We start from the raw sequence: 14,873 nt of genomic DNA, 5'->3' as shown, positions 1-14,873 counted from the left end.
CTGAAGTGCATACAGACCAACAGACTCTCTGATGCTGTATTAGGGACCAGCTGTCAGTGCTAGCATATCCCAGCAGCTTCAGGAAGATGGCCAAAGAGAAGGTTCTCCAGCACTGCGGTCACAGAGCACCCAGGGAACGGGAGCTCAATCCATGCAGGATCAAGTCAAATCGCTCCCCTCGCTCCCATAACCCACCATACCTTTTTTGATTTTTGAAACTAATGGCCAAAGATTGGCCCTGCCACCATTAAATCCTTTATCCATTTCAGACCTTCATGCCACTCAGGAGGTGGAAGAGACACAAGACATCTCTCAGTCTGCCATGGCTTTCTACTCTAAGAGGAAATGCTTGAGGGGCTTTTATGGGCAGCTCTTCTAGCTGTATTTCCTTGTATGCTGAATTTTGGAACAGAATTGCAGGGTATTTTGCACTGGAATGGAAGAGAGATAAGCTTGAACATAATGCCCTGTTACTGCCAGATCAACATCGTATCCTTTGCCAAGTACAGATTTCCACACATGAGTAGACACACTCTAATAAAATAGCTGATTACTCAACTAAGCTCAGCAGTATCTCCTATTAAAGCTAAGTCTTATACTCAACTTTTGGAGTGCAAAGCCTAAGGGTTCATTTGATTTGTACATGCAAGTCTCCATGTTGAAAAACACTCATCAAACCCATTGCAGAAGCAAAAATCTTTCTTCCTTGTTTACTAATGCTGTGCAAAAATCTGTCTGCTCTCAATGTACTCATTCCATCAGCATTCTGCCAGTTATAGCAAATGCTGTAATTGCGAGCAGACAGGACCCCTGAGCACAGTAATTCACCTCCGAGGGTGAATGGTTTCTGGGGACAAATGCACTGGCCTCTTTTTGTCCTATACAAAGTTGTTCGATTTTGGCAGGTGCACACAACACAGATCATACATCTGGAAAACTAGACTGTCATCACTTTCATGCTGAACTACAAGTTGCAAACCATTAGGGAATGAATAGTGATGATGTAAGTTGTTCTGTGCAGCATTATTTAGCAATTCTTAACCAATAATGGACTTAGACCAAAACATGAAGCATCTGTGGAAAAACTGCTTTTTAGAAACAAGATACCTAGCAAAGGTCAACACCAAAGTTGGGTCAAGTCCTGCAATTAAGGCACTGCATTTCCAATAAACCAACTGGTGACCACAATTTCAGTTCCAGCATTCATAGAAACCAGAAAAAGAAAAGCAGGTTATAAACTTTATTTTTTAAATAAAGCAGCTCCAGGAGTAAAGAGCCAGACTGACACTCACCTGAAGCACTTGACCCAAGTACATCAGCCTGACCCATTCTGGTGCCAAACAAATTCTACTTAAGTGTCTCTGGTTCTACTAAAGTTTTCCATCTCAGAAACCCTTTACCATTCAGGCTTGTTTTTATCCCTGAAGTCTGCACCATGTGAAAACAACCTTTCTAATGCTGATCTTTGTAGTGCAGATCTGCGGTCAGCATTAAAAATAGTCTCAAAGAGCTCCTTCTAAATGACTTCCCCACCATTATTATCCTGCTTGGTGTCCAATTTTTAAAACTAAAAGTGTACTGCTAAAGACAAGATCCACTAGAAAATAAACACAATCCAACCTGTCTGTGTATTTCCCAACCTTGTCATCAAGCCAAAACAGGCTTATAGCTGACCTAACTTGCAAGCACATAACAGGCTATGAATACATGTTTAGATGTGGATAAAGGGAATCTTTCTGCAAGTACCCACTTACTGATGAACCTTAGCATAATTTAATAGAAAACATAGTTTAAATGGAAAACAGTGAGCAAGCACTACTTTTATGCAGTTCCACAAGGAAACACCCAGGTCTTCTTGCAGACTTTCAATGTACCGCACTGCAAATGCCCTCTATTTATTCCTGCTCTTCCCAGGAATGAAGCAAGTTGCTCCTTAGAAACAGAGCTCCAAATGAGAACAGCAATGAAACACTAACACTAGTTAGCTCTTCCAGAATTAGCAATTTGATGGCCATTTCTGACATTCTGGAAGATTTCAGATTGTTTCAGAACTTAAGTGGCATCGTATCAAGAAGCTGTGGCAGATCTCCCATGGAAATCAAAGCAAGCAATTCTCAACACACACACACCCCCCAACCTGCCTTCAGACAAGGTTATTAACTGTCTGCATAGGTGATTAAGTTTCAGGCTGAGAGCTACATCTGTAAGCCTAAATGTAATTCAAGCAGATTGAAGCAAAGCATCTTGCATTAAACTGCTATTGTCTCTAATCACTACACTCATCATGCACCTTCAACTTTATTCTGATAGCATATGAATTGCTTGACCTTTTCACTACTGTCATCCATGCTGACACTGGATAGAGTTCATGCATAACAGCAATGAAGACTTACACATTTTGCCCTCAACCTTCAAAGCCAGAAACATTTTAATCTGACATGTCAAACCATTTCCCCCCTAAAAGTCACCTCAGAAACCAAACTGTCTTTTTATGCAGCCATATAAGGTCCCCATCTTAATAGGGTGGCATCCTTCTATTTCAGTTGGACGTGGCAACCACAGTAAGGCAAAAACTGAAAGGATTTTTTCCTCCAGCGAGACAGTTATTTGAATCCCATGAAGAACAGCAATAGCTCCTCTGAACCTCAGTTTGGTCCCATGTATTACATTATTCTGTAAACCAAGAGCACCCAGCACACACCCCAAACAGGCCTGGTGATTTTGAACAACGGGAGTCAAGTGAGAGGCAACAGATCCAGTAGGCCAGATACTAACCACATTATCAGCTTGTGCAGACACAAAACCATCAGTTCATGCAAACAGCCACAAGTACTTCTGATCTTAGAGAAAACCTTGCAGCCTATGGGCTACATGGACTAAGTAATCATGAGGCTGGGGAGGAAAGAGACCAAGAGTAACAACTGCTTATTTTTAACCAGTTTCCATTTGTATCTTTCCTTCCTTTGGTTGATGGATGTGAATAGTTAAAGGAGGTTTAACTTATCACATGCACATTTTTTATGTGTCCCTCTAACAAGCTTCTGATAAACTGGTTTTGACATAAGTTTCTTTAAGCATTTGTATTATGTATGTGTTAGATATTCAGGCCTGATTATTTAGGCCCTCAGATCCACACCTCCGGGACTGTCAAGCTCTTGCCTTCCCAGCTCCGGAGCAGCTGGGCACCCTGGGGTGAGATGCTGGCTCCGGAGATACTCCCTGCAAAATGCACACTCACTTCAAAAGTCATTAATAAAAGCAAATTAGGCTACTGATGGGAAAAACTACCGGTGAACCCCAGTTTAGATGCTTTGATCCTTTATAACTGTAAATACTCGAGGTAGGATCCCCTGGAAACTAGAAGGTCTGCATTTCTAATGAAGCTTTAACAAAGTACTGGTACTCCCTCTACTTTACAACACTGTCATGTCTATATAGAACAGTTACTGTGCCTTCGAATAAACTTGAAAAATCCTCCGGTTCAACTGGAAACGCTTTTTTTTGCCCAGAGTGAAGAAAAACAGGCTTGATACCTACAAATTAAACACACAGACCCCCAGTGTTTTCCATTTTCATCCTCAAACTGTAATTTCCTGGCTACTACCCACCCCGCTTCTGGGGCCGAGGGTAACACAGAACCACGATATAACGGTGGCCGTACCCGCACCGGGGTCCATCCTTCGCAGCAGCCGCCGCCGCTTCGCGGCTGCCTCCTCCTCCACCTTCCCTCGCCTTGTTCCCCGCACCCCGCTCTCCCCCCTGGCCCGGCGCAGGGCCAGCTCGCTGCTAACGGGGATCGACCGCTCCCATCCCAGGGAAGGAGCCGCCGCGCCCCTGCCCGCCCTGCCGGGGGCCCGCGGCTCCCGCCCAAGCACCACCCCCGGAGCCCGGCACCGCCTGCACCCCCGGCCCTGCCGCAGCCGGCCCTCAAGGGCGGTCCCGTCCCGTTCACCTCGGGGGTGACGGGGTCACCCTTTCTGCCGGACAGGGAACACGTTCCCCCGTTGGGCACGGCGGAGGCGAGGGGCGGCGGCTCGAGAATGTCATTTGGAGGTGGCAGCGGCAGCCCTCCCCTGCCCGCGGCCGAAGCGCGGCCCGAGGCGGCAGGAGGATGCCGGGGACAAGGGGTGCAGCGGCGGGCAGGGCGGGCTGTGGGAGCAGCAGCCGCGCTGGCGACCGGCTACTCTATCTCTGCCCCGCACCTCGCAGCCGTAGAGCTGCCCCAGCTGCTCCACGATCCACTCCTCCAGCACCAGCCGCTTCCGCAGCTCTTTCCGATCGTATTTCACCGTGACTTTCCCCTGCTGGTGGCGCCGCTGCTGGACCTGCACCACCGCCGACACCGAGTCCTCCCGGGAGGAGCCACCGGAGGAGCCGCCGCTCCCGCCGCCGCCGCGGGGGCTCTGGAAGAAAACGCGGTTCCCGCCGCCGCCGCCCGCTGCTGCTGCCGCCGTCTCGCTGCCCCCGGTCGCCACCGACATGCTCCGCTTCGCCGCGGCTCCCGCCGAGCCGAAAGGCGCCCTACCGCCGGGCCGCTGCAGCCGCCGCTTGCGCCTCTGCTTCTCTCCCCCGCACCTGCCGTTTAAAGCCTCGCATGGCACAGCGGCGCAGCCCGCCCCGCCGCCGGGAGGGCTGGGCTCAGACCGGCAGAGGGCGGGGACAGCTGAGGGGCGGCACGGCACGGCACGGCTCGGCTCGGTTCGGTTCCACGCTGCACTGCACGGCCCGCCCCTCAACACCGGCAGAGCGGCTCCGAGTGTGTGGTACCCCGGGGGAGCCGCGGTGCCGGCAGCGGAGCCACTGGGCACCCCGGTGCGGCTGCTCCGCTGCTGTAGGAGCTGCATGTGCCCTCGGCAGGGCGGTCCCCGGGAGCTGCCCAGGGACGCCGGCGTTCTGGGTGGCTGATGGTTTTTTTCTCGTTAATGAAGGGTGGTATTGCCTCATCATCACGGCATTTATAAATATTGTATATCTGCAGCGTTAAAGAGAGGAATGCGATCGTTTTCTTCTGTTAGGAGGAGGGGGGCGAATGATTTCAGGGAGGTGAAGCCAAATAGAAAGCAAGTATTTCGTACTGTCAGCAGTTAGTGCAACAATTAGCCATTTGGAGATGGCTGCGCTTCTAAGACGCACCAGTTAGCGCTAGTGTTTTCAGCAGCCTTGTGTCCCTCAGGAGGCACTGACTGATATCACCAGCAGTCCATCACAGTCACCAAAATATGCCTATGACTGCAAATAACCAGCCAGCATCACACAGATGCTGGTTTGGGGACTGGAACCGTCCCTGTTAGTAAATAGTTTGCCTGTGAGAAGTGGCAGAAGCCATGCGAATGCACATCTGCAACTGGAAGTGCCCAGTATCCCAAATGGAAGTGCCTGGTGTCCCAAAGCTTGGGTACAGCTGTGGAGACCATCACCTGCACGCACTGACTGGTCAAAGATGTCTTAAGACAGCAAAGGGCAGAGAAGGTGAAGGGGGCATGGATCACGAACAATAATTACCTGAGCATACCTATTTTGGTCAAATCTGTGCTGCTGTTTGGTATGCTTGTGTGGCTGTGGTGGCAGTTCAGACTTCTCAGCTCTCTGCATTTGACACATGGCTGGACAAGAGGCTAGCATGAGTCATTGAAGCCTCATCAAGCTGTTTAGGTAAAGCTCAGCTTGTGCCACCAAAGATGTCATCATGTAATATGATCAAGAAATTAAATCTTATTATTGGTCTTAAATGCTATGACAGCTTTTAGATTTTCACCTAAAAAAGCACCAGTTCTTCAAAGCAAAGCATACTAAGTTGAGCTCGTTATATGTGTGTAGGGATCACATGATTTTCAGAGACACCGAGTAACTGCAATTAGGCATCAGTGTAGGTCACACTCGAAGCTCGGGATGCCGGCAAAGCTTGAGAGAACATCACAGGGTACAAGTCTTGAGTTTCTGCAAGGAGCCTTTCTTACCCACTGGACAGCCTTCTCCACCAGTACCCAAGCAAATCTCACTTCTAGCTGCAGCTGAGTAATGTTGCCTGCCTGGCTTTTATAAATCCAGGCTAGTGTAAGTACAGTAGGGAAATACCATCATCAGCAGCTTGTTCTTAGGGAAACCAAAAAGATGCAGAGGAGTTTTTGAAAGAGGGGAGCAGCTCTTTCAAACTTTTCAGTTTGGAGTGGCCTATAATTTGGGTCTTCAGCTCTGCACGTCATGCTGGAAGTCTGGTGCTGACATTCTCAACCACAAAACTTGAAACTTTCCTGTTCAGAGCAGGAACATTTTCATCTTTACAGACTGGTTTTGGTTGCTGAGAAAAGAACATGGATTAATGCAAAAGAAGGTAAATACTACCTGAGACACTTTTTAAAGCCACACTAAGCATCACACTTGCTGCTCTGTGGGATATAAAGCGGGAATACTCAAATTGTCATCACAATAGGATATTTTCTGGAGCCAAAAGAACCCTAAGGGGTTCCACACTGGACCTAAGTTGGCTGGAAACACAGAGCTTTGTTCCCTGCTGTAGTAAATATCAGGTGTACAGATGACTAAAATACTCTTATTGACTCCAAGTATGAGAATGCAGACAGTCTCAGCTGAAGAACTTTTTCAGTACTGTTATTAATTGTATATTAAAACCACTGCACACATTTAAAAGCTGGCACCCGCTTTTCAAATGGCACTTCTGCGATACTCTTAGAGTAGAAAATGAGGTAGTGGAGGTTAAAAAGCATGTCCTCAGAGGTTATCATTTCAAAGTTACAATTCTAACATAATGCGTAGTGGTTGGTAATCATAGGCGGATGAGAAACTGGTAGAACTGCCAGCACTGTCATAAGGCAGCTTTATGTGCCATTGGTTTTTTCATTCAGTTTCTAAAGCAAGTGCATTCCTCAGGAAGCCAGGGCAAAAAGTGCTGCCAAGAATCTTTCCTGCAATGATTTTGCTTCATTTGAAAGAAAGATCTAGTTGTTTAAAAGTCAAAGTTGAGCAAAAATGTTTAGATCTGCTAATATCCTGGGAACGAGCAATGCAGCTCTGTGTGGGCACAATCTCTACTTTGCTCCTGAGTGGCTGGAGGCGTATGAGAGCATTTCCTGGAGCAAGAAGTTTCCTCGCAAATACTTTTCTATGCCACAAGGGAACTGTTAATGGTTACACCCATAACAAAGACAAGAGTTAACATGGCAGAGGGAGGAACAATCCTTCCCAACCCTTCAGCCCCAGTTTCAGACCTACCTTGAGGGATTAATTCAGGACACAAGAGATCAGGCTTCATAGGCGAGGGGTCTTCCAGCCGCTAAATCAAAATCACAGTGCTGCACTTCATCTAAAACTAAAGGTTGATCAATACAACCACAGGGGAGATAAAATACAACAACACTAATATTGTGCTCTCTGAGTGGTCTCTCTAACAAGAACATTGTATCTGGTTACAGGATAAGGAAATCAAGAAACGCCAAAGGCAGAGATCACTTGCATCATCTGTACTTTCCTATGTTTCTTTCCCAAAGAGTGGATGTGAGGATCTCTCCTGAATGTAACAATGTGAAGCTGTATCCACTTCCCATGCGCATGTTGCATGGTCCTAACCTGTTTTCCAGTCAAAGAAAACACTGGAGAGCATCTGGAGTAATTTTTCAGGAGGCTTATGCAGTGGCCTTGCAGGTTCAAGGCACTGAGCACTACTTGTCTATTCACCTTCAGTTACCCTGTTTGACAGCAGGTATATTCTCTTCCTAAACAACTGACCTTCTGTCACTGCTGGCCACAATGTTAGTGTGGACTCATTTCTGTGGCTAACGGTTGTTATCTAGGCAAGCTTGCTATTTAGGAAACAAAGTTTAGGCTTGTTATTGTCAGCAATAACCTAAATCCCCATTTTCCTATGCTGTCAAATACTAAAGTGGCCAAAACCAAGACCCTTTTTATGCTGCTCTCCACAAGATTTCATTTCCCAGAGGCTACTCAAAGGAAGGATCCCTGCAGCTTGCCTCTTCTCCATGGCTTTCCACTCTTAGTTGTTTCCATGTTCTCTTCTGAACAACTTTGGAAATAAGAAGTTACAGGTCTCTGAAACAATCCAGTATGTGTCATGAAGTCTCATTCAGTTTCCTATCTGTTACTTACCCAAGACGTTTTCTCTTTAAGGGATTCATGTGTATGTAGTTTTGGTGATTTCCACTTCACACATCAATGTGTTCAGGAAGAAATTAGTTGAATGGAAGACTCATAGCTGCAGATTTTCAGCAGCACAAAATTGTTTTAACCTGCTTAGTTCACATCAGTTGGTGATTTTATTTCCTTATTGAAATGCACATGAGACTTTACATGCTCTCAGAATCACAGGAGTTGTTTCATGCTTGTATTCCTTGGCTTGCTAACAAAATACCTGAGTTAGGAGTTGCCAGGGAATCTCTGGTGTGGGTAATGGTAGACTCCATTATTTTTGCAGCGCTAGACAGTCTTTGTCTACCGTCTGCCCCGCCATTTAAGAGCTCTGCACGGCATCTTGTTGGTGAGCCGTGAGACTTTGCCACAGGCACAACAGCAAAATTCATTGTCACAGGGCTTCTCTTTTGCACGATTACCGGAAACTTCCACCAACCAGATTGTCTGCCATGTGCCTGGTGACTGCATCTGAGGAGTCTGGAGACACTGTGTTGAGTTATTTAATAGTACTTTTGTGGGACAAGAGTGTCTCATCAATGAGCCTTGACAGCCCACTCAGCTTGGAGAAGGTTCCACCCCTCTGGTGTGGGTACTCCAGGCCTATGCATTGCCTTGCTTAGATCAGTGTGGCCATCCTCCCCATCAATAAGCAAAAGCAGTTCAGGGGGGTTACTGCCATAGTTCATGAACCACTGCAGAACTAAGCTCTGCTTTCATCACAGCAGTAGTGGGTGCGTGTCAGACAGTGTAGAAGTGCCATTTTTGTGTCTCCTATTTAAATTTAGCTTGGGGCGATGAGCTGTTAATGGGTTCTATGTCTCTAAATGATTTTCTACTTTGCATGTCCTAATTAATGCCCCTCCCTCTGACTGGTAACTTCCTTGTCTCCCCAGACACATTACAATTTTGTTTTCATTTTCAATCCCTTTTCATCTGTTTGTGATATTGATGTTCCATCCTCCAAAGACACTGTGTCTGTGTCAACCCATCATTCTCAGTACTGCTGACTTTCTGTTCTTCCAGACATCCTTTTGATGCTCCAAACCCCCACTTTTTTAATTTGTTTTGCCTTTACTAAAAAGCTCCTCAGAGTATGGTTTTCGGAAATGTTTGTTACCTAGGGCTGCTTTTTCCTATTTGTCCTTTCTTGTAAAGGAGAAATGACTGGTTCACTGCTCACCTCCTCTCCCCCCACTGTAATACCTGTGGTCAAAACAGTAATTCTGATACTAGTTATATAAAATAATGAGACAAAGCAAATATTTGCTATGTCGGAGTGTTTGCTTTGGTCCTTCTTGCTTGTGATATAATCTGTGTATAGCCTGAGACACTCTGATAAGGAAATTTTGGAAGACTTGCGTTTCAAGAGGAGATTGTTGCGTACTCATGAGTTTCACAGGCCAAGCTACAATCAGGTACAAGGTAACTGCTTCAGGAGAGGGATTAAAAAATAGAAGGAAAAATAAATTTGTATGATTTCATACAAAGTAAGCATGCACAATGACAACCTCTTCCTGTCTTAGAGCAGAGATCCAGGTATGGCATGTGGCTGTAGCCACATTTCTGCAGTAGTTGCTGTGGTGCATTGAAGTCTGTCAGCGGTGGCCACATTCCTGTTTGGTGGAATTTCTCTGAGCTCTCACCTTACACACATAGAGTAGAACCACATGATACATTTATGTAGCTGCTCCCAGAGAAGAAGGCTAATTAGGACCCATGTGTATAAGCTGTCCATAGGAACCTCCTCTCCTTTCCTAAGTCCTTCCTATGGCTGTCCAGCTGGTGTCCTCAGGGATAAACCTGCCCTTTGGGCTCCTCCTGCATGCACATCTCGACAGTCTGCATGGGACCCAGGCACCATTCGTTTTCATCTCTCTCAGCTGCTTTTGCAGCCTCAGTGGTGTGAAAGGATGCCAGGCCCTTTAGTCTCTGTGGAATAGGTGGTCTATATGGCCACTATTGCATCTCAGAAAGCAGTGAGAAATTCAGAGTGCTCCCAAGTACCAAGTACAACATCCCTGAGCATCTCTTGTGTTCTGTCATGTTGGGATACACAGGCTGTGCTGTCATACTACTTTGTGTTGAGGATAGATAGCAACTAAAGAAGTAGTGATCAGTAGGTAACCTCTGTTTACTTGCACTTGCCCTCAATAACATCAGCAATTCTTGGTACAAATAACCTATGATTGCTCATCTGAGCTCTACCACCCAAGCTGTCACTTTTATTTAGAAAGACGTGGACAGCCTTCCCTTTTTTCTGGGAGGGATTAGTAGGGAGGTAGGGGAATCAATAAAGGAAAAGATTTGAAAAGAAAAACAACAAACCAAACAACAAACCAAAAGCAAAACAAAGCATGAAGCAGGGCTGAACAATTAACATCCCACAGCCTCTAGTAATATTGATTGTTGTTTTGCCCTTGAATCCCACTCTGCTTACACAGAAGTATTAACCCCTTGGTTTAATACAAAAGGAGAAAATGAGTGACACAGATAAAGTATTTGTATTAGTCCATAAAAAGAGACAAACAAAAATAGCAAAAGAAAGCATTGGTTAGAGAGTGAGACACTAGATTAATATTCTGTACCAGTTGTCTCCCAGACTGGTACCTGTCACCTCTGCTACACACTCCATTTCACTTGCACTCAAGAAATAATGAAGAATGATAATAAGTTATTCTGCATATCTTGGCTAGCCTGTACAGGAGGGACAGAATGTGTGTTACCCATTTTGCTTGGCAATTAGTGATGAGTGATGGCACTCAGGTGCTTGCATCTGGGGGGGGGGGGGGGGAAGTGAAAAAAAGAGCAAGCTAGACAGAAAACAATCACTTGGCATTTTGGGTGCCAATAGTCCTGCTTTGCCTCACATCCCTTCAGCCCTGCACCTCAAAGCAATCTGCAGAAAGATATATGCAGAGTGAGCTCAGGACTGTTTAAAAGTTGGCATGGATGTGCAGCTAAAACCTGATGCTGTTGTACAAGAAAGATATGCTAAACTTCCTAAGATGTTAGTTACCTCCTTTGGGAAAGCAGGAAAGATACTGGGCTGTTTAGCATGGAAAGAGTCTGTGGTCTCTCTGGCTATAACAAGGGATGTCAAGAGCACAGAATTGTTAAAAGCATTAAGTAATTGATGCTATCCCAGTGCATGTTCTTCCAAGATAAAAGCTACTTTGACAGAGGCCGCATAAACAATCAAGAGGGCTAGCTGGTGAAAGCTATCAGCTGCGGTTTGAACAGTGAACAAAATGAGGAGCAAAAGTAAAGAAAGCTCTACTGCTCAGGTGACTTTCTGGATGATCTTCACAAGACTGCTGAACATACTTTTCAAACCTTAAGTATATGCCAAGTTGCCACTCAAAATCTAGTAAATGAAAACCATGGAAGATTGGAAGATGCAGGCATTGAAGAAAGATCAGCAAAACGTAGATCATCAGCAAAAATGTTTAATCAGTTTTATATGTATATCACAGGATGTGATTCAATAAAAGAAATGCAAACGCTCCACATTCTTTTGGAGTAGTCAGCTGCTTAAATACATTATTGGAAAATGTGAATTTGACAGCAGTTCAACCAACAAGGACCAATGGGATCTGAATCACAGGCTGAGAATAAGTCAAAAGCATGCCATGGTGAAGAAAAACTACATCATAGTGGGATGAATCAAGAAGAATGTCATGCATATGTGACACAAAGTTTTTCTACTGTGCAAGATTCTGTGGGTAAGGCACCTGTTAGGAGTGTGAGACTCCAGAAGAGATTGGACCAACTTGGCAAAAATTGGAGGGAAGCAACTGGAATGATTGGAGGTCTAAAAGACATGCCATTTCTGTAATAACCTACAGGGACAGACTAAAGGAACCAGAAATATTTCATTTACAAAATGCAGAAGTGACAATAAAGCTGAGGGAAATAATGTTCTCTCAATCTCATGCGGTATGCACTGGGAATAATGAGCTTAAACTGAAGCAAAGTAGATTTTGATTAAACGTGGTGAAAGTACTTCCAACAATAGGGATAGAGAAATGGCAAAATACATAGAGAAATGGTTAGGAAGGCTGTGGAATCCTCTGGAGATGTTTGTTTATTCCCAGCCCTAAGGCAAGGCGATGAACCAGGAGCCTCCCAGCCTACACCTATCCCCCTATGCTCTCCAGCACTGGCAGCAGGCTCAAGCACTGGTACCAAACTACTAGCTAAGCTACCAGTAACATCCCCACTGGAGCTCAGTCCTGCACTGGTCACTGTCCTGGGGACCTAATCTCCAAAGATTCTGCCACTCCAAAAAACTCCAGCACTCTGGTTGTTACATTCAGGAGGGAAAGTATTCAACTACAACATGGTATTTGCACTCAGGATGAAGGAAGAGGTCATGGCCCTGTTTCTTGTAAAGACATAGTCTAGAAGTGCCCTCCAGTCCTAATTTCTGTGGCTATTTCTGTACTAAACTGTTTTTTAACAGGGAAATCCAAAAGCCCTCTCTAAACATGTGCAATTTAAATGAACAAGCTTTTATGTGTAGAACAGCCATCTAGCTCTGGGGCATTCATGCAGTTTTGCTGCACTTAGCAGCTTTGTCTAAATAACGTATGAAAAGAAATATTCTATGTTCAAGTATAAGATATTCATAAATACAACATATTTATAATAATTCATTGCAATATTACTAAGATGAAAGTCCCATTATCTGAAGCACTTTTACAAATCTGTAGTAGGAGACACTCCCCCTCCCAAACTTTGTGCATTATGGTTTGACACAACAGAGCAGAGGTTAAAAACACATTGTCATGTGTGTACAAAAATTACATTTTTTTAAGTGTAAAAATGAGATTATCCATAGTAATTTTCAGTATAAGGCACAATTTAGCACCTCCTCCCCACTGAGGCTTAAGTCATTTTCCAGGAGGTTCAGCTCAGCAAGGTTTATACAGCGATAAGACTGCTGCAGAATTTAATTTGCTTGGGCAAATATGCATATTGGTTAATCTGTTGAATGCCTGGCTAGATTGCCTCCATTTAACAAGCTTCAAAGAAATGGATAGTTCACAGATGATTTAGGAGCTTTTACCTACAGGTCTTGTCCTATATTTAACTTTCTAATTGTAATGGGAGGTGAGCAGAGCACTGTCAGGTTCAATAAACACAGGTTACTCTTTAACTGCAGTCAGCTTTAAAGCTATTCTGCCATTCTGGCCTTGCTCATTTCTCAGCACCACGAGAGCCTGAGTATCAGCACTTCATGAAACTGTTTCCTAAAGTCAAATTCAGAGAAATGTTGCAAAATGGGGCCATATGTTTCTTGCAATAGTGAAAATACCATCCACATCTGGGTTTTATTTTCTTTTCCTTTCAAACTACCATAAGGAAAACACCACAAGCATCAGCTAGTTAGTAACCTCTTAGTGCACTGACCTGTTTGATATTCATAGGAGGGTTAGTCAATATATCAGCCTTAGATAGGGTACCATTAGTAATTTATGCATGAATTTTATTACATAGCTCAATTTTCATCTGCCCCACAGCCTGAAAATGCCCCTCCATCACACATTACTATGTAAATGTGATATATTAATTAATAATTAATTTCATATAAATAAAAAATTATTAATTCTATTATATTATATATTTTGGCCCTATGCAATGTGCAAGGTATGGTATTGAGGAATATTACTTGTAATACAAGTAATATTTTGCATTTCAAAAGTGGAAGTATGATACTACTTTTAAATATGGCATCCTAGCTAATGTTAAATTAATCATTAATCATTTAGGGCATTTGTAATGATTCTTATTCCTAAGCCCCTCTGTATTGATTCTCAAAAACTCACCAGACTGACCTCAGAAAGAACCTTTGGCATTAGAAGAAATGATGTGCAGCTATATACTACCTTCTGTGGGTCAGTACATTAGTAATTAATCTTTAAAGAACAGACAATAAAAAGCCAAGGGTATGTTGTAAATGGGAGAAGATTGCAATCTGCCATGGATCATCCTGAGAATGGAAGAAGTAGCTTCATGAATCCAAGGAAAAACAGGCAAAAATTGAGTTTCATAAGATACACCTGCTAAATTATGTGCTTTGTGGTGATGAGGCTGGATCTAAAGCAGCTGCTCTAGAAAACACAAGGTGACTGAAAAAATTTAGAGAGGCAGAGCATGTGAAAAAGTCTGCACCAATATTTGGTGCTATGTGTAAACGGTCCTTCAGCTCAGGTATGCTGTTGTTGAAGTATCTATCCATGGATATTTTTTGATACATAAGTGCACTTCACACTCATATTTTTTTCTAGCAGCAATGCATTTATATTCATCCATCTACATTATCCCTGGAATGATACATAGTACAGCTCTGTAGCAGTAGGAAATGAGGCAATTATAGGTAAAGTTAATAAATCCACTTTGACTGCCCTCCCTTTTCAGAGCTGAATCCCAAGCCCGTGGTTAGGCAGCCACATTTTCTATACAGTGCCGCCTCAGGCACCTCAGAAAAGCAGTCAAAAAATGTTGACGCGGGAGTCACGGACAACGCAGAGACGATCAATGTGATCAAGTCATTGCCAAATTTATTACGAAGCCTTAACTCCTTATATACTATTTCTTACACACACTTTCAGTGATTTGGCATATTATGATTGGATACATGTCTTGAAGACCCTTAGTGACTAACATATAATTGGTTAAGCACAGGTGTGAGAACCTGACCTCGAAAG

At 44.2% G+C, this 14,873-nt stretch overlaps 1 protein-coding gene across 1 annotated transcript in view; it reads right to left on the bottom strand.

Moving 5' to 3' along the window:
* PPP1R14C (protein phosphatase 1 regulatory inhibitor subunit 14C) overlaps positions 1-4,569 on the bottom strand; it is a 54,124-nt gene extending 49,555 nt beyond the window's left edge. The window contains exon 1 of the mRNA XM_061471528.1: positions 4,203-4,569. Coding sequence (XP_061327512.1) covers positions 4,203-4,481 — 279 coding nt within the window. The 5' untranslated portion in view covers positions 4,482-4,569. The remainder of the gene's footprint in view (positions 1-4,202) is intronic.
* Positions 4,570-14,873: the final 10,304 nt, after the last annotated feature.

The sequence above is a fragment of the Pezoporus flaviventris genome, unplaced genomic scaffold (genome assembly GCF_033815535.1).
Source record: "Pezoporus flaviventris isolate CSIRO_AGI_PZ_B2104156 unplaced genomic scaffold, CSIRO_AGI_Pfla_v1 ptg000066l, whole genome shotgun sequence".
NCBI classification, from domain to species: domain Eukaryota; kingdom Metazoa; phylum Chordata; class Aves; order Psittaciformes; family Psittacidae; genus Pezoporus; species Pezoporus flaviventris.
This window is presented reverse-complemented; position numbering and strand designations above follow the sequence as displayed.